The sequence below is a fragment of the Lutjanus erythropterus genome, chromosome 8 (assembly GCF_056507025.1).
Source record: "Lutjanus erythropterus isolate fLutEry1 chromosome 8, fLutEry1.hap2, whole genome shotgun sequence".
Lineage (NCBI taxonomy): Eukaryota > Metazoa > Chordata > Actinopteri > Lutjaniformes > Lutjanidae > Lutjanus > Lutjanus erythropterus.
The window spans coordinates 35,428,311-35,448,928 of record NC_139324.1 but is presented as its reverse complement, the minus strand read 5'-3'; the positions used below and the strand labels follow the sequence as shown (position 1 = coordinate 35,448,928).

General features: G+C 39.3%; 2 protein-coding genes across 2 annotated transcripts in view; one reads left to right on the top strand and one right to left on the bottom strand.

Annotated features, from left to right (window-relative positions):
• Positions 1–4,122: 4,122 nt before the first annotated feature.
• The window catches only part of gcc2 (GRIP and coiled-coil domain containing 2), a 28,475-nt gene continuing 11,979 nt past the window's right edge, over positions 4,123–20,618 (bottom strand). The window contains exons 15-24 of the mRNA XM_084723898.1: positions 19,877–19,977; positions 19,475–19,552; positions 19,195–19,332; positions 17,914–18,035; positions 15,765–15,941; positions 15,339–15,547; positions 10,102–10,329; positions 9,854–9,993; positions 6,690–6,891; positions 4,123–5,315 (exon numbers count right to left, since the gene is read on the bottom strand). Coding sequence (XP_084580024.1) covers positions 5,242–5,315; positions 6,690–6,891; positions 9,854–9,993; positions 10,102–10,329; positions 15,339–15,547; positions 15,765–15,941; positions 17,914–18,035; positions 19,195–19,332; positions 19,475–19,552; positions 19,877–19,977 — 1,469 coding nt within the window. The 3' untranslated portion in view covers positions 4,123–5,241. The remainder of the gene's footprint in view (positions 5,316–6,689; positions 6,892–9,853; positions 9,994–10,101; positions 10,330–15,338; positions 15,548–15,764; positions 15,942–17,913; positions 18,036–19,194; positions 19,333–19,474; positions 19,553–19,876; positions 19,978–20,618) is intronic.
• tmem223 (transmembrane protein 223) lies at positions 7,827–8,794 on the top strand. Its single transcript, XM_084724124.1, has one exon. It carries the CDS (start codon positions 7,839–7,841, stop codon positions 8,643–8,645), a length of 807 nt encoding a protein of 268 aa, XP_084580250.1. The 5' UTR covers positions 7,827–7,838; the 3' UTR covers positions 8,646–8,794.

Here is a 20,618-nt window from a genome sequence, read left to right as displayed (position 1 = left end):
GGCCTCGCCTCAGTTCACCAACCGTCAACACACTTCCGCTTAGAACTTTCAAAATAAAATCATTCCGCTGTTAAGACAGTGGTACAAGGAGTTCTTGTGTGTGTAGTGTGGAGGGGCAACTGCATTTCATTGTACAGTCCCGTATTGTACGACAATAAATCTGAATCTTGGATCTTGACCCTACCATCAATTTATCGCTTAGATAAGAACATATGATATACTACATTAACATACATATATTTGTTTCTTGTATCTGATCAAAACATTTCTGAGCAGATTTGCAGACAAGCACCTTAATCTAATCAAATGTATGTCTATGAAAGTCAGTTTTGCTACCCAGTTTTGAACCATGATAACATAAACAATTCTACTGATAAACTTTTTTTCACAATAGACATTCAGACTTTCAGGAAAAAAACAATTGTTAAATTTCATTTAGCTGCTTTGGTTTCAGGGTTGTGTGTGATCGCTTACAGTCACATTTAGTGGGATAATTGAACAGAACAAAGCCAGAGCCAAGCGCCAACCCTGATCTAATGTCTGGCAGATTTTATGTTTTTAGTAGCAACAGCAGAAAATACACAAAAACTGTAGGCATGTAACCAGAGAGAAAAACACTCAATAACTATTTTAAAAATTGTGCTTTTATTTTGAAGGCCAGAGCGCTGGCTGACTGTTTGTGTGTGCGTGTCTGCGGCAGCTTCTCACTCAGTCTGTGAGCCTCCACCGCTGGAGAATTACAATTTCAGTTTTAGAGCCAGAAAACTGCAAGACCCGCCCTGCGAGCTCAGCCAGTGCAAGAAGTGTTTGCGTTAACAGATCAAACTTGTGTTTGTCTCCGGATCGACGGCAGGATGCTGCTCCTGCATCCTCTGCGGTCTCACGTCACGCAGCCTGTTTCTGAAGCAACACTTTCAGGATAGATGGAAAGTGCGACTTTTCATTTTGTGGCCGTCGGGAGCTGTAGTCAAGTTCAACATGGCGAGTGGAAGCCGTGAAGAAACCTGTCCCACAGCAACAACTTCATAGTGAGATTAAATAAAAAAAAAAAACACACACAGCCACAGGTTGTTGCAGACACTGTAATGGAAAGAATCTGCCTGCAACACCTCTGCAAGGATTTGCGAGATAAGAGGATAATAATTAATAAAAGAAAATAATGACAGTAGGGAGAAAATCATATATCAGTGAGGTGTTAATGATAGTGCTGCTTCTCAGGGAGGTGAGAGCAGATAATAGCATGTTTACCCTCCTCCCAGTGGCAGATACAGTGGCGATTATTTGTTGTTTCCTCCCTGACTGCGTCATACTGGAAACCACATATATTTCCTTAAAAGGAGAGCCCCTAAAGCCCCTTCCCTCCTTCATCGGGGATGAGGGATTTCACAGTAAGGAATGCATAAGAAACTGGATTTGTCAGTTTACACTAGAAACAGATTGAGGCTGAAGCTGAGAAATTCTGTGTTTATCTGACAGAGATGTTCAGCAATAAAAATCAAGGATTTACATGACTGAAAACATTAAGGGAAAATAATAACTGCTGTGATTTTATTCTCCAATACCTCTATATCATGTTGTACTTATGAGTTCATTTGAAGAGCTTTAGCAACATACAGAAGCAGGAAGTATAGAAGTACAAGTAATAAGTTACTGTACGTAAGTGGATTATGAAGGTATCTGTACATGAGTATTTATTTTCCTGACAACTTCTTACTTAAACCCATATTTTATCTGTAACTTTCCACCCCTTACATTTTCAAAACACGCTTTTTAGGGGAATTATTGATTGTTTTTACGTTTATATTACGCTGCTTTCCCAACATCAAGACCAGCATCAACCTAAATAGATGAGATAATATCACTGACAGAGACAGTTGCATATCAAAGACGACAGACGTAACAACATAAAAGCAGACAAGAGAGGGTATGGAAGCTCATTTCTGACAGTAAAAGAAAAGAAATATCCCCAAGTCAAAAGTTTGAGAAAAAAAAGTGAATTATGAGAAAAAAAAATCCAAATTATGAGTTAAAAAATATTTGATCTCATTGGATATTTTCTTTTACTGGAGGGAGACTTGACCGCTGAGAAAAGGTGAGCTTTGCACACAGACATGTCCTTCAGAGGGAAACTTTTTACTTTTATACTCTGTGAACATTTCAGAACGTGTACTTTTTCACTTTTACTTGGGTAAATAAGTTGAATTGGCACTTTTACTTTTGCACAAGTCTTTTTTTTAAATACAAGTATCTGTACTTCTATTTGAGTAAAGAATATGTGCACTTATGCACCTCTGGTAACAAGCCTGAATCCTCTGACCTGTAGATGCAAGGTTCAAATTTAAAATGCACTATAATTAATGAATAAGCATGAATGCTGACTGCAAAGTAACTGGAATAATTCTCACCCAGTTTGACTTAATATTAGTTTATTGTTGGAAATAACCAGAAAAAAACAAGATTAGTCTGAAATAAGTGAACCAGTAAACAACTGTGAATGTGCATTCATTCTTATACAGATAAGATTTTGTAGTTACAGTAATCTCTCAAAGCCTTTGCTGACGTTAACCACCATAAATATAAAAGCCTTAGATATAAATACATTCACTTATGCTGAAGGAATCACAAAAAGCTGCCACTGGAATGAGAAAATTAATAAGCCAGTTTTTTCATCACTGGCAGGATGTGAGCAAAAATGTGTTCACGTAACGAAAGAGAGGGTTGGATGTGTGTTTTACAGAGAGGTGGACCTCTGGACACAGTGAGGTCAGAGGTCGTGGTCAGGCACTGTAAAAAGCAGCACCCGTGGGTCTGATAGGGAGTCTTGCTCAAGGACACTTTAGCAGGGTGGACGTGCTCGCTGTCACGGGGACCGTCCTTCAACGAGACAGCTGTGCAGATGAAGTTGCAACAAATCTTTCATGTCCAGTGATTAAACAGCAGCACAAAAACTGACACAACCATAAAGTATTCCCAAAGGAGACATAGAAACCGTTAAAATAATAATTTGGCATTAAATAACAGACCAAAACAAACACTAAGAACAAATTACACAGTAACCACTAAAACAAAATCACAAACCAACCATCGCTACAGGATATGATCAATCAAAACTCAAAGAAATTACAACCGCTCCTGATTTCAGAATGTGAGGCATTAATTAGGGAACAACTGCAAAATCGGTCACAAAAATATAAATATGCTTTTGTGATAATGTTCTGTCAGTCATGTTGGTCAGGTGGACCTGAGAATGTAGAAATGCACTCATCAGTACTTGAAGTTAGATAAAGATAAACATACTAGAAAGACTTAAATGGATCACAAAGAAGGTTTAGCATGTTTTAAACCATATTGGAATTTCTGTCTGGATTTTTTTAAGTGGGGTTGTATGATGTTCTTATCTATAGCCAGTGTATTAGCAGCAGTGAAACATATTATAGCCACCTAAAAAAAGGTCCATCTAAATTTTTAAAAAAGTGCATGCTATATTTATAATATTTTCACCTCTTTTTCTTACCATTAAACGGCCTTTTCTGATGGGAAACTGCCATTATACAAGACAAATATCATTCTCTGTCGTTCAACCAAACTGCACTGGCAAAATAAGTCATTTTATCTTGCAGAACACGGGAGTTGCTGGTCTACCAATTCCTCGGTCAGTTAGTTCATTTTTGTTTTTGTGCGACGTTTGTGAATCCAAATTAACCTTTTAAAACTCAGAAGTTGCACAATAATACAAGCAAACTAGAAGATTGAGGCAGCTGAAGATAAACAACTCCAGTGTTCTGTGAGGTAAAATGAGTGATTTAGCCAACGGAGTCTGGCAGGTTTGGAGAGAGCAATAATTGGCTTATATGACAGCAGTTTCTCGTGATGAAAATATTCTAAATATACACTTAAAATAATGTCGATTTTTTTCAGGTGACTAAAATACATTTTGCTGCCAACCCTGTCCACAGCAGTGCATTGCTTAGCTTCCTACATCAGTTCTCACACTGCTTCTTCAAAGTAGGGGTACATCGACCACCATCTACTGTAGGTAATACACTGACTATTTCATAAAACCTAGTTTCAAATAATCTAAACTATCCCTTCAAGTAAATCACACATACTTAACACAACTGATTGATTTCTAAAGCATGTTACATTTAAGATTTTTCAGTGTCTTTCTTCTACCTTCCAGGCAACAATTAGTAAAAAAAAATAAAAGGCAGAGATGATGTTTACTCTGATGTTTTGAGCAATAGAAAAAGATGTCTGCCTCTAGGTAGTAAAAACACAGTAAAATCTTTAAACCACTGAAAATTTCTGAAAGAAATGCAAAGCATGTGATTTGTCCCAAAGGAGCTAAAACCCTCATGTAGTCCTTTAAGTGCACTGCGCTACACATTACAAGCTAGGGCTGCAACTAATGATTATTTTCATTATAGACTAATCTGTCGATCAGTTTCTCCTTTGATCGATGAGTTGTTTGGCCTATAAAATGAAAAGAAAAACAAAAAACAGTGAAAAACATTGATCACTGTTTCCCAAACCCCAAGGGGACGTCCTTAAATGTCTTGTTTTGTCCACAACCCAAAGATATTCAGTTTACTGTCAGAGAGTACTCATAGTTGCAGCTCTACTACAAACCCATCAGAAGTGCAAGTCAAAACTTGAGAAGAAATAAATATGAAAGTGATATTATTCCACTAACTTGTGTAATTATACTTGTGATTAATTCCTCCTCCCACAATTCATGCACATTGTGTGCATTATATTATGTTGTGATTATAACATGATATACAAGTGATATATTATATCCACTCACAATGTTTCATACTGCTAATGAGTGCCTTGTAATGCCTTATGAGGTGTAACCCTCATGTCCAGTAAAGGTTGTTACAATTACATGTGTCCATAGTAAGAGAGTAAGAACAAGGAAGACAGAAATTTCTCACAGTTTATATTCATTGGTAAGAGACTAATGTAACTATTGCACAGCAAATTCAAATGCGTATTAATGCCAAATGTTTTGGTTTTATCTCTTCCTCATTCTTTTCTGATACATTCCTTGGTCCCCTCAATTGTGCCCTAGAAACAGTTTGTAAATGCCCCAAGTTTACCTCCCGCTTTTGCTGTTAATTCACATGTACACCATCACTGCTTAGTGCAGGTTTTCACAGAAAAAGGTCCGGTAACATCTTATCTTCCTCCAGTTGTTTTTTTTTTTTTTGTTGTTGTTGAGCTGGTTGATCATCAAGTCTATCTGATCCCAGACCAGCTGTGGAGATAGGAGGTCCAGCCTGATCCCCGATTCCCGGACCCCTCTTCCCCACCTGCACAAAAGAGATCAAAGAGCACCTGGTTACAAGTTATGTAGAAGTGACTGACTGTGTATCCTGTGACACTTCAATAACCTGGGGAGAAAAAAAAAGAGTTTTGTGTGGGAACATAATGAGGGGAGTAAAGTCATGATGACATTATGTACTATATAGTACTATGCAGTACTATATGCAGTGCTCTGTGCTATACTGTATGTAGACAGTACAATGACATTAACATTCATCCTCATTCTTACTGTTGTAATCTATTGAATTTTTACTAATAACTGTGTATCACATTATATAACTGTATATCCTTTTATATATGAATACCTGCCTCTCCATATATCCATAAATATTTCAGTTAATCCTTTAAATCTCTGATGTGCAACTATCCTGTGCAATTTAGCACATATTTATATATATACTATGCAATTATCCTGTGCAATATCTATTCATACTGTGAAGGTATTAATTTTTACTCTTAGTAAAATGCCACACATCATGTGTGTACTACAACATGTGTGCAATTATCCTGTACAACTATTCATATATCTGTCTAATTGAAAGGTGTATACAGAGTATTTAGCTTTATGCAGTATCCCTATTTTATTCTATTTATTATCTTTATCCTGTTTTGCATTTCTGTTTATCACTCATTCTTTTTCTGCCTGTACTGTTGATCCTTGAGCTGTTGTAACAAGTGAATTTCCCCAATGTGGGATAAATAAAGTTACCTTATCTTATCTTGATTTGACTGAATAATAAGTTGATAACTTATTACTTTTATACTGTATATTTTATCTCATTTATTTGATTCATTATCTAATGTATTTTATGAAGTAATGCTATTTAGATAATTGTTGTTAATCATCTTTAATACTGTAATTGTGTTATGGCAACACATGTCAAATTTCATGCCAATAAAGCCTATTGAAATAAAATAGATGATCAGATTATTTATCAGCAGTTTGGGTCTGTATACATTCAGGTACGGTGTGAGTTTGTGTATTGCTGTGTTGTATGTCTGATAAAGTATGATGTATTTGTGGCTGTGTGATGCTGTGCTGCTACAAAGTATAAATAATTAAACCAGCTGGGTTGTGTGGTTACTAAAGGAAATCACATTTACTCACAAATACATGTAGACACTTAAATCTAACATACTGAATAGAACCACCACGACTAAAATAACAACAGAGTTTATAAGCAGTTTGGTCAGTGGTCAGATCAGTAGCAGTATTGACATATTTTGCATGTGCATTTCAGTTTGTATGCTATGTGATAAAACTAAACTATGACGATGCTTCTTTTGGGGCACCTTTGGGTGCACAGCACAGACTCTGTAATGAGCCACAATGTTTCAGTTCTACAAAACCTAGTGCTCACCTTGTGCAATGGCAGCCAGTTTGCTTTTCTCCTCTGGACTGAGCTGCAGCATCGTGTGAATGACGGGCAGAAGCGCCTGCCTCTCGCTGCCAGACTGCAGGAAGATGAACTGCAGCAGGACGTTCTTCAGATACTCCAGGTTGGCCACGCTCTTCTCCCTCTCCTGGTTTCGCTCCAGACGACGCACTTCACTCTTCAACAACTAGCGTAGAAGAATATAAGAGGAATTTTAAGAAACAAACCCCAAGGTTTGCCCTGCATTTAACTTTGTTAGCTTCCCAAAATCTGCATACCAACCACACAATATATCTCTGACTAATAGGGCAGCAACTACCAATTGTTTTCATTGTCGACTAATTTGTTGATGATTTTCTCGATTAATCGAATGGTTGTTTCGTCCAAAAAAATGCTTATTACTGTTTCCCAAAGCCCAAGATGACATTCTCAAATGTCTTGTTTTGTCCACAACTCAATGATATTCATTTCACTGTCACCGAGGAGTAAAGAAGCCAGAAAAATGTAATAATTTAATTGTTCACAGCTTACTAGAGTGAACATCGGGGTTAAATGATTTTGGATAAAATAAAAACTAAAAATATATGTTTAGATTTCAAACACTCAGAAAATGACAATGTTTTCTTTATAATTTATTTTATTTATTTTTATATAATAAAATTAAAAACACAAACAGAAATGGTGGCTTAAAACCTGTCTTTAAGACATATCTGTCAATACCTTGATAAGTAGCACAACATTTCAAACGTAATTAACATGACCATTAAATGTCATGCAAATAGCAATTTTCTCAGTATACTGTTTTAACTTATTATTGTGCATTATTAGAAACTAGAATAAACTGTTGTAGGTTAATTAAATATATCTGGACCAAAATACAAATTGGTTTCATCGGTTTTTAGAGCAAAACTCGACGAACGGAAGTTAATTTTGGTCAGCGCAGCTTTCCGTAGCCCAACACTTTACGTCATACATAACAAGTATGGCGGCGCCCTCTGCGGAGCTGCGCGCTGGTGTGTTCAGAGAAAAGCGTTAAAACGCGAGTAATGACAACGATTTTCAAACGTTTACTGTCGTAGTTCTCTGGTCAAATAGTTGGGTGAAGATTTAATCGTAATTTTATCGTCGTGAAACATGGCATTACATCGTCTTCTGTGCGGGGCTCTGCAGTCTTACTCCAGACAGGTCAGACTCGTCAATATTCAGCAAAAACTCTGTCAAAACGCGTCCATGTCCACGCAGACTTCACCCGGCGTGTCCAACACGGTTAACCGGGTAACATGTGTCGCGGGTCTGTGCAGCAGGATCTTCGTCCACAGGAGCCGCCTCGGAGCGGCTCACAGTCAGCTGTCTGCCCGCCGCAGCCTCTCCTCCTCCGCACAGCCCTCCAGAGATGTCACCCTGTTCGAGCACGACAGGACCCGCTTCTTCCGCCTCCTCTCCGTCTTCTGCGGCGGACAGTTCGTCTTCTGGACGTACCTAGGCCACTTCGCTTACACCGGGCTCAGAGACACGGAGAAAGGGAAAGCCAAGCCGTCCACGCCAACCACCACCACCGGGCTGGCTGGGATGTGGAGCTTTGAGATGAACCTGGGCTCGAACAGCTGGAGGTACGGCTTCACGCTGGGCTGCCTGACCATAGGAGCAGGGATAGTCGGCCTCGGGGTTCTGTTCTGCCGGCGCTCTGTCAGCCAGGTGGTTTTACACAAAGGTGGCAGGATGGTGACAGTTTCCACACAGTCACCACTGGGACCAGACCGAGGCCGGAGAATAACAGTCCCTCTGACCGAGGTGGCCTGTCATGCACACAGGCAGGAGTCCCCCTCGTTCATCCCCCTCAGGGTCAAAGGACACAAGTTCTACTTTCTTCTGGACAAGGAGGGGACGGTCAACAACGCCAGGCTGTTTGACATCACTGTTGGGGCTTACCGGCCACTTTAAGATGTGGTTATTTTTACACCGTTACCAAAACTGTGCTGGACCACAAACAGCAGTGAAACACTGGCCCACAGATTTGATTTTACATGCCTGCCAAAAAATGTCAATTTCTCTTTGATTGCTATCAATTAATTAAAATCTATCAGATCAAATATGGACTCATTTAAGTCAATTCATGCTTCATGCAATTCATTCTTTAATTTTAATGTGTTTAAGGTTTGAAAAATGCTCGAGTTTTTGCTTAAGTGCCTGAAATAGCTTGATATTGCGTTGCATTAATTTAATAATAAAATGCTGTTTGATTGATTAGTTAACTTTTTTAATTCTAAAATAAATAAGTTGGACATTGGTTCAATGAGGTTATATAGGATGCCAAGTTAAGGTGACATATATATATTATATGTATAAATGTAATTTACTTCAGCGATACAATGCTGGAAAAACTTGAAAATGCAACTTTAAAATTCTTAAAAAGGGCTTGAATTTGACTTTGGGAAATGTGTAAAAACCCTGCATTTAAAATTGTATTTTGAGACACATATTTTGCCTTTCTGCAGTAGAATCTACCGGAGCTACTTTATTTTCATCTAGAAAGAAAGTAGTTCCTACATGAAAATGCTCACAAGTTATAGGAAGGTTATCAGTTGATAGCCCCTTGAGATGAAACATCTAGTTTTTGAGGGGGTCCAACGACAAGAACAATGTCTGTGGATTATCTTGAGTAACCGGGTCATGATTTCTGGAAAGAGACACTGGTTTTGAATTTTTCATATGTACCTTTCTCGTGCCTTGAGCACCACAAGTCAAGTGCAATTTAGTCCCTTTGTATTGGAGAGAAGACAGACATCTCAAAAACTCTGTAACTTACACCTAAACTATCTAAATGGATAAACAGCACTACAGTCCAGGGGAAGAATATGTAGTTTTCCCTTAAACTTTGGATGAGAAAAAAATAAAATAAAATTGAAAGAAAACATGCATTTTGTAATAGTTACTAATGATTAATCTATTATTAGCATTTTCAACTATCGGTTAAAATAATTCACCAAATTTGCAACCCTAGTGAGCGGGTCACTATTGAGAAATAAACCCCTTTAGGGAGTTTTAAGATCCCTCTGCTTGCATCACCCTGACAGGGTGTGTATCTCAATATTGATCTGCTCACTGTACATCATCCATGCACATGTGTGTACTTGTGTGTATATACATACAGTGATCTGCTCCATCAGAACAGCATTGGTGGCCTCAGTTTCATGCAGGAGGCTGTTCATGTGCTCCATACTGCGGGTGGCTGTGTTCAGCTTCTGACTTAGCTCTTCTTTGGTTGGCTCCACCGTCCACACAAATGGCTCTGGAGACCAAACAAAAGCAACGTACAAGTTAAAGATCATGATATGAGAAAATCATGGGCAGAGGAGGTGATTTACCTTGTAAACAGATTTGATGAACCGTTCTTTACCTTGTTTGGGGTCTGGCGACATGAGAAGATGCTCCAGAGAGGGCAGGGGTGAAACGACAGGGGAGGGGCTCTCAGTCTCAGTGGTCTCCATGCCCTCGCCCTCCTCCCTGGCCATAGACTGGAGGTCACCGAGGGCCAGTAGTCCCAGACCCGCCTGGTTCTGATCTGTGTTTCTGCGCTGAGGGTCTGACGCCAGGGCCTTACGAGCGGACTGGACTGACACTGTATCTGAAAGAGGAGATGAATAAAAGCCCGTTAAAAACAGAGAATGAGGCTAAACAGAATAATTATATTCTTTTGTGATCAATTATTTATTGTTTGTGTAAGACATGAGTGGCAATATTACAGACACAGAAGTGACACAAGACAAAAAGTCACACCATTTCCATTATTTTCTTCCCCCCAATCCACCCCACCCTCTAACTCTGACATGGTGAACCACGGCAATGGAACTGCCAAGATTAATGAATTCATCGATCAGGAGAAGATTAATTGTCGGCCAATCTGACAACTGATCACTCAAACATTTTTCAAGCAAAGATGTCAAGCATCTGCTCGGTACAGCTACAGATTTGCTGCCTCTCTGTGTCATCTATGACAACAAATGAAGAGTTCATGGGCTCCAGACCGCCACCTTTTACAGCCTGAACAGCTGATTGACCAATCATGATAATCAGATGTGCTCATCAGCCAGTAAAGAAAATAATTATTAGTTGCAGCCCTAGAAGACGACGTACATGGATGAGACCAAAAACCTTGAAAAACACAATATTACATTCTAAAATAAAGTTATATTCCAATAAACTAGGATTCACTTTTAAACTGTATAAAATCACAGGTCATCTTACAACAAAAGTTACAAAGTACAATTCTTTGAATTTTAGTTAAACCAAGATGAACGTCAACCCTGTTGCTCCAAACTCTGCTGGTCTTCTGTTGTCAGTGATCATGTTGTATACAGTACATTCATTATGTTGATAATTATCTTTAGTTTGAATTATGACTGCACAAACTGTACAATGTTTACTGTAAATCTGATTTTATATCAAACCATGTTTCACTCATCAAATTCAAAGTAACTACAGTGAACTTTAACAATGTGTTGATGTTGGAGGCTCCTGTGGCCAAAAGAGGTAGTGTTTCCACAATAATAACCACAAAATATAATGTCAAAAATAAAATGATCTAAATAAAAACTGGCTAACATACCACTCACTGTAACTTTGCCTGGGAAAATGTTTACACAGGCTCGTTAAACTTAATTTCACAGATAATTAAACCTGTTTGCAGGCATTAAGAATAACTACAGAAAAATAGCCAATCTTCTCAGTAATACAGATGTATGATATATGTGATGCAGCCCACCTTTAATTTACTGCCATTAAAAAGTTTATTGTTATGTTCAATACAAAATAATATGTTATTTTTTGCTGCCTCGTGTTTCTCAGTTTAAAAAGCTGAAGAAGTCATGGCCACACATCCAAATACATCTTTTCAAAGAGCAGCTCTGGACTGTCTGTGCTGAGGCACTTTGCTCAATCCCTTAACCACTTTGTCAGAATCCTCACTTAATCTAACACCCATTTGTGAGTCAGTGTCCTACTTCGTTGTGACATGAGGGGGCACCAGACTCACTCCGGTATTAACCACTTCAGCTGGCATAAACACTGACAGCAAGTGTAAGGAGATGGGCAAGAGAGAAGGGTGAGGCTCTCGAGAGAGGGGGTGGACAAAAGACTAGATTGTGATTAATGGACCTGAAACTGAACCACAAGACCAGACACTAAACCAATCCCCTCACCTTCCCACCTCCTGTCTGGTTCTCTGCCTCTTCTCACCAGGCAGCTGAGTGAGAAAAGCAAGACGCTGAAGTGCTGCTACATCCAACTATAATAGTTTTTTTTCTGCATGTAAATGCATACATAAGACACATATAGACAAAGACGTCCCACTTTTTGAGGCCAGAAAACTAAAAATCCTTTAGATTTTAATCCAATTTGACGTGTTTGAATTCAGATTTGGATCAATGACCCAACAGTGGACAAACACTGCTAATATTGAATTACCAGGTAAAATTAGGCTAAAGGTTGTCTGTAAATAACCAACCTGCCTGTAAAGACGACACAGTCTGACGCTGCTGTACTGTAACATGATAAGCAGCCTCCCACTAAAGGTAATGTTAGCTTTTAGCTATTTACTATACTTATTCATGCATACAGTCTATGGTTGAAGCTAGCTGTTCTCCCCACCACCTCCTCCGCATCAGACTCAAGGAAGCTCAGGCATGTTGCAGGAACACATTATAAGTGGATGATAACAAGCGACGAGGAGTCCTTCGAAGTAAGTTGATCAGCTTTTTATAACAGTCAATCTAAAGTTAAGATCGTTATCCTGAAAACTACAGCTCACTGCTCTGAAAATACACACTCAGAAGTTAGAGTTCAGTGACTGTCTGCCTGCTAGACTTCATTAACATACTGCTCAATTTAACCATTATAAACATCTTCTACACAGACACTCGCTCATTCGGCGAACATTTGGCATAAAGTTTAACACTAATTAACCTGGAATGGGCAAACAATAAGATAAGTTACGGGCTGGAATATAGATTTGAAAGCAGAAGTCAGAGAAGTGAGTATTTCAACTCAACATGTTTCCTTAATCTCTGATGACACATCATGATCATTTTGTGGTTTATAGCAGTAAATATTTTACAGATTTCTCCTTTAAATTACAGGAGCAAATTCATAACTACTGTGATAAAAAGGAATTAATGCTGCTGTCAAAACAATTACCATTCTCTGGAGGCTCATCCAGTCTTACCGCTCTCCGTTTGGGATCCCTTTCCTTTCCATTAAGGATGGGGAACCAGAGATTGTGATGAATTTGTATACTTATTTTTTACAACCTCCTACACAGTAGCTTTTCGTCATCTTACTGTTTTTCTTGTGGGACTCCTTAAAAACTTTTTATTTCACCCAAGTGGGTGTAGTTTTGTAGGATGTAGCAGTGCAAATTTTGACGAGCTCCTTGACTGTCTCAGCCCGTGCTCAGAGTACACGAAAAAAAGTTGGGTAAAAAAGTATAGGCTAGTTTTCTTTATAAAGCTTGGAAACTTTGGAAAAACAGACTGAATAATACATGCATACAATATGAGACACATTTATTTGATGTTTGTAAGCCTTGTAAGCCCACATCGTAGTATATTCTTGTTGTTGGATATCTTCATTATATTTTAGTACTATTTAGTTACATTATTGAATAAAATGTTATGATGGTCTGTTTGAAAATTCATCAATAGTTTGGTAAAAGCCATTTGAAAATCTGCAAGGAAGTTGTAGAGTCAAGGTTGCAGTTGTGCCAAGAGTACAATGAATTAAAATCTAGTTGATAATAATTGATGATCAAAAAACAATTAAAAATCATCCCTGTTTGATGTTACAATAAATCATGACATCTCTTGTATTTTTAATCTTGGCTTTAAGGCAAAGATTAGGTTAAAAATGAACCTTTTAGATTACGGTTTTGCTAGCTTATGTAAAAAGTGTGAGCTGAACATGAGAATGTGCATCAGGATTTTGTAGTCTGATCAGAGTTCAGTAGAAAGCCTGGTCAGAACAGTAAACTTGAGAGTTTACTGTGAGTATCAGACAAACACAGAAACACCTTTAGACTATAACGTGTAATATTGCTACTTCTTGTCCTTCTCCTGACTCCTGATAAAAGTCTCCTTGTCATATAGAGCTTTAGGACATGCACAGATCCAATCAATCAAATCTGATACAGGCTCAACACTCAGGAGGACAGATTTAAGATAAATCAAGGTGTAGTGGTAAAGACGGTGACGAGGGGGAAAAATGACACCAATTCATAGACAAGTTAATTTCCTGGACGTTACATGAACTGCAGATAAATACTGAGCACAGTTTCTGCAGAGCTGCTGGAGCTGCCGCCTCCACCGGCTTCTTGTAAAAGACTGTTTTTGGAATTAATATGTGTAGTTTGCATTTATTCACTGTTTGATTGTTTGGATTAAAGAGTAACTGAGGCAAAACATGTCAATGAACATAGATCAATTTTACTATTTGCTGCAACTGATTCATAAAGAACTATATATGAGGCCAGTAAAAAATTGTCCAGAGGCCAGTGGCTTTATGACCCACCTGCCCACTAGGGCCAGTAAAACACACTGATGTTGAACCCCTCTGCATTTTAACTGCCATTAAATCCAAATGTAGTGGTGAAAAAGCTCAAATATGACTTTCAGTAATACTGGCCCTGCATATCGGGCTCCTCCTGGTGTGCATGTGTGAGCCGCTAATGATGAGCCTCTCCAGATGCCACAGTGAGCTGTTTGCCCCACTGAGAGGCGGGAACGGAGCTGAGGAGCCTCGCCAACACCTGGCCATAATGAAGTGACAGAGAAGACACACACACACTCTCCTAGTTATTTCTATGCGTGTGTTTGCTGTTTGACTCCAGAGGGCAGCTGTGTGGGAGGTGATGAATGGGTTTCCAGTGCTGCTCTTCTGATAAACACACCATCTCACCCATTGCTCCTCTCATAGAAAAGCAAAGTAAACAAGACAGGCACTCTTAACACTTGATGCTCTGATGGATCGTTTTATATGAGACCATTCTCGCACCCTTTCACCTTCCTGCTGTTTATTTAGGATCATTCTGCTGCTTAGTAATACAGGGCTTGACAATAAGCTCTTCAGGTAAGTAACAGAAATGTTTTACTTGCCTGACAGCCAAACTTACTTCTCCAAAATAGAAAATGTAGGCCTGTTGAAAAATAAGAATCAACTGAGATTTGGACAATTACATTTTATACATGCATACTTTTACCTTAGTAAGGTTTCAGTCCATTACTTTTCAGTAATGGACCTACATACTTCCATCCCTGGTCAGCATGCTTCTTACTGGCTGAGGCTTCCCCTTTAAGGAAGGTGGGTTTGTGGGTAGCCTGAGTGTGGTGGGTTTGTTGTTAAAGCGAGGTTTTCCCGGTGCGGGACAAGTAGTTAACTAGTTAGCAGCTACGAGGCAGGCTAAAGACAATTAAACCAGCCTAAAACTGTAAGTCTCCAAATAGATTTCAGTGCTGCAAGCTGGACCCACGCGTTTTCTTGAGATTCTTCCACGCAATGTAACACTGCTACTTCATGCACAGAATCAGGTACTTAATGCCTGATAAATTTAAATGGATCGGGTTTGTAATTTGCCTCTACGCTTACTGTTCTGGCTCTGCAGGTTGAACAGCTGCTCTTCGACACGGGTCAGCTGGCTCTGCAGGGTCTCCACGGTGGCCCGGTGGTCATCCTGCAGTTTTCTTAGCTGCTCCCTGTAGGTCTGGCGCTGGGCTTCGACTTGGGTGGACAGGTCAGCCTGAGCCTGGGACAGATCTGACCGCAGAGTCACGTTCTCCGACTGCACTGACATCAGCCTGGATAGTGAGAGGAAAGTGAAGGAAGATTTTTAGCAACTGCTCATTTAGTAGATTTGGCAGGAATGCTATATGACAGGAAAGTGAAACGTAGAGTGAAAACTACTGGAAAATAGTTTCAATAAGTAAACAAGGCAAACAAAGTGTGAAAAAACATAAAATATATCAACACAGTAGTATGGTATATTCTAGACAAGACAGGGCTGAGCCAGCTCACCTCTCACGCAGCTCAGCCTCCTTGCTGATGGTTTCCTGGAGGATCTTGTTGTGCCTCTCCAGCAGAGTGTCGTGTTCGCTCTGGAGCTGCTGCAGCTCTGCTGTGCTGCTCTGGAGGCTCTGATGGCTCTCTGCCAGCCTGGACCTCAGCTGTTCTACCTGAGAGGACAAGTGCTCCCTGCCAGAGAAACCACATATTCATTAGACTCACATAAGACTCAGCTTCAGTGCTGACTGACTCATACTGCTAATTAGAGTTCATTAAATTTCACAGAGAGGCTGCCTTTACACCTGTATTCATCAGATATTTTTTGAAGTTTTTCTGATTAATGCAGCTTGAAGGGTGTTTCGCATGCATGTTGGGAGGCAGAGAAGGGGACTTGAGTTTGCAACTTGCACTTAAGTCACACACACAAAGACTTCAGACTTGACTTGGACTCAAGTTTTCCAACTTATGAACAGTCTTAATTTTCTTTTTTTGACAATCAATATTAAGGAAATAGTGAGCTGAATGTGACTCCCTCTCTTATTATCAGGTGGTAAGCACTTGCATAGATGACTGTAAGCTGCAGCACCAGCCCATGCAGAGCACGCACCCTGCAGCTGCTCAGCCATTTGTCACAACCTCTGGCTATTTATCTATTTGGATCCCCATTAGCCACTACCAAGGTGGCAACCACTCTTCCTGGGGACCACACAAGAAAACATTACATCATAATGTAAAACAAGTTGAAAATTCAATGCAAAAAGAGACAAAACAACAACACAATACTACAATAACCAATTAACAACTAAGTGACTTATCAGTGACTACAATAACGTTCCTACAATATATCTAAAATAGTCAGTAAGACATTTTATTCCACTCAAAGTAATAATAATAGCACTAATAAGAGCATATAACTGAGAAAAAAGTGAAATAAAATGAAACATGACCAGGAAAGTTCCTCATTAATGGCCATTATTCCAATATTATGCAGGGGGCTTGTGTCATTAAATATTTCATTAAACTTTAAAAAACAAAACAAAAAAAAAAACAGCTTTACTTGTTAATTGCGCAATTTCTGATGGCATAATTTCATTCTCTATAACTTATACTGCTGTAGTAACTTCACACAAATCCCCAAAACAAGAATCATTAAAAGCAACATCTGTGGTATCAAAATAAAGGATTCTGGATCGACCACATCAAACCACCTGAAAACGCACAAAGATAAGTGAGTCACTTTGTAATGTGAAAGTTAATGATAACGTCCAAATGTTTAGCTCAGCATCAGCTATCTTTATGTTAATTTTCTGCCAGCTTTGTAGCTAAGGGAGGTTAATTTGATCACACTGACATTTACTGAATATTCTGAAAATAGGGGTGAGTGTTTGTTTGCCACACTTGTCTGCACGCCACTTGTTAGCATGGAGTGCTGCTTTGCCATGACTGTAAAATAATTTCATCATCAGAAAAGACAGTGGAGGACATTTGCCCTGCAGCTTATTGGTCTCCTCCCTGCTCTTTCATTTGCTTTTATCTGTGGGATTTTTCCCGTTGAGTGTTTTGTCTGAGTGACTGACATCAGGTGATTCGGTTGTGCGCGCTCACTTCTGCCCATTGGTGCACAGAGAGCTGCCTCACTTCCACACTCTGCTCCTCGCTGTACCGTTACAGTGCGTAACCTTCATCTGTGCTTTCTCACAGCAGTAGGCTTTATTTATTCCCAGACTTCATCCCCTAATGGAGAACGTTTGATATTCTACTGTGCTGCACAGCTGGGGTGCATCTGGAGTTCTGTGACATGGCATAATTTCATACTGCATTGCAATAGCCTTTTTAAAGTGATCATATGCCATGCTAATAGATAAACAAGTGTTGATAATACATGCTTTAAATTCCTTAGATATAGCTACGCAGTGTTCTCAGCAGACTGGATGGTATGAAGAATATGACAGAATGCTTATTACAACCATAAGAGACTTGATACTTGCAAAAAATGGCTTGTGAGCATCTCTGCTGGGTGGCCAGGGAAGGACTATTTGACTTCAGTTACGAGCAGGACAAAGGCAGATTATAATTTCTCCCCTTCTTACCTAATATGGATGTGAACACCTTCAATTTAATGCTGCGATTCAGCATGTTTGTCTGCAGGTGTTGTCCTTACCTCTCCAATTTACCAGAGTCTCCATCACTCTGGGCGGTGGTTTTGCTCTTCTGCTGTTTGAGCACATTGTGGACTCGCACCTTGTAGCTCTCAAACTCGCTGGATGTTGACATCAGCTCAGTCTGTTACCAACACAAATAAGCAGAGATACACGGTGTTACCCAAGGACTGGTTCAGACAACAACTTTGAAGACATGATTTGAAATCACATCTGTCTAAATTCTCCAACTTTTCTCATGTTTCTCACCAAATTTCCAACATTTTGACCTTCATGCAGTGCTCCCTTGATTAAAGAAAACAGGTGGTTTAAGCCATCTAAGAGTGCTACACTCTTCCACCCACATGCTGGTCAAATATCCACATAAATATCTGACACATTCATTTTGTATTGCAGTAAAAAAAAATGGAACTAGAGAGGACAAGGGGGAGACCTGAGGAGGCTGAAACAGGGCAAATGCACGATGATGTGATGATGAAAGTCGAATGAGCACTTTCACACTGAATAGCAGAAGAAGGTCAATGGTCAGAAAGCAAAAGTGCAAAACATTTGCTGGTGTCAGCTTCTAAAATGGGACATTTTGTGGGTTTTCTCTCTTTTATATAACTGTAAATGAATTGCCCTTGGATTTGTAACTGTTGGTCAAAGCATACAAGCCAATTAAAGTTGTCACCTTGGGCACTTGAAACATAAGACAATAATATTTGACAATTTCTTGACATTATAAAGATTAAATAATTAATCAAAAATAATTGAGATGTTAATAATGAAAATAGTCATGAGTTGCAGCCCTAACACATTCAGTGGCTCCCTATGGTTTTAACAAAAGAGATGAATAATGTTTCTTTTTTTTGACATTTTCATTTTCACTTATTGTCTATAAGTGATTCTTACATTCTCCAGTTCAAGTAATATGTAGCCTCTAAGCTGAATGAAAAAAAGAAGAGGAAAGATTTTGTCAACTAAAATGTGCGTCATAACCTACATCTGAAGCTCGTTGCCTTTTCCTCTAAATTTTGCTGGTGGCTAGTCTTCAGTCTCCCTAGTCTAGCTATTGATGCCAAATCCCAAAAAAAGGAGTCTCCAAGGAAAACAGAAAATAGTGGCAGCTCCAGACAGATTTTTTTTTTCTCTTTGGCTCTTTTGATAGTTAAGATTGCAGACTCCTTCTCTACAGGTATGTGGATGGAGGAAGGTCAGCTGAACCTGAACGAAACGTTAAAAGAAAAAATAAATTAAATGTGTGTGTGTGTGTGTGTGTGTGTGTGTGTGTGTGTGTGTACCTTAGCAGTGTCTCTCTCCTGCTGTAGGTTGATGATGCGTTGCTGCAGGGAGCTGCTGGTTCTTTGTTGCTGTTCCAGTGCAGACCTCAGCTGCTCCTGCAGACGATGACGTTCTGCCGTCAGCTCGCACGTCTCAATCTGAAGGCACAAACACACGCACACACACACACAAACAATTTAACATATGACACATGTAAACTACATGATTCATTAAACTACATATTTCATCAAAAGGGATCGATTAAAAAGAACTTCTGATAGGAAGTGCAGGCTGTGTTACCTTGGAGCTCTCGAGCTGCTGTTGATGAGCCTCGAGTTCTCCTTTCAGAGAGGCCTGCTGCACCATGAGGGAGCTTTCCTGCACGTACACACATACATACACAAATTTAAATGCTTACACCCGTGTACTAAAACATGCCAACACACACAAATGATTAACTATTCCCAACATCTTCAAGGCCTTATCCACCATCAGGCGCACACATGGTTGCATAACACTATTTACATTCATCAGGCAGCAATGTTACACACAGTAATAGGAAATCCTATGGGACACACTCACACTGACACTCTCTCTCTGTCACATGTACACACACACACACACACACACACACACACACACACACACACACACACACACACACACACACACACACACACACACACACACACAGAAACAGACCTGTTTCTTGGCATCAGCCAGGTCCTTTTTGGTCTTCACCAGCAGCTGTTTCATCTTGGAGGTCTTCTCCTCCCCCTGATCCACCTGGGACTTCAAAGACTCTGGAGACACAAGTACACATGCACAGGCACATGTGTACACATGCGCACACACAGACAGACAAATAAAAATGATTTAGGTAAAATACATGCTGTATCTTTTTCAGTATTTTGCCGTCATCACAAAGCTTGACGCTGTAAAGAGACAAAAAATGACATGCAAACAGAAGGCCTTGTAATTACACAGTAGACAGCAAATAATTAGGGCTCTGCAAGAATAAAAAATGTGTATCACCACTGTTGCAATTTTTTTTATCATTGCATATCGCAATTGCAATGAGTCACAATTATTGGAAATAGGAAAACATTTTTGCATCACACTTGTCATTTTCACTGAAAAAAACGATTAAAATAAGGATGATCTGACATTTGTTGGGCTCTGTACCAAACAAACATATTTCCTTTCTCCTCCTGGTAAAGAAGATTGTAGGCCAGAGCATCTCTTCAGTCCTACAGTACTTCATTATAATGCTGTTTCCTCAGACATTTTACCTTTATCAAAGAATTGCAGCTTTTACACTTTGGATATTGTACTTGGCCATATTGCAATTTCGATAATATTTTAATTAACTGTGCAGCCCTAACAACAGTGAATATAAACTACAGTTCAGTAAACTGTGAAATAACATTAAATGTGTGGTATT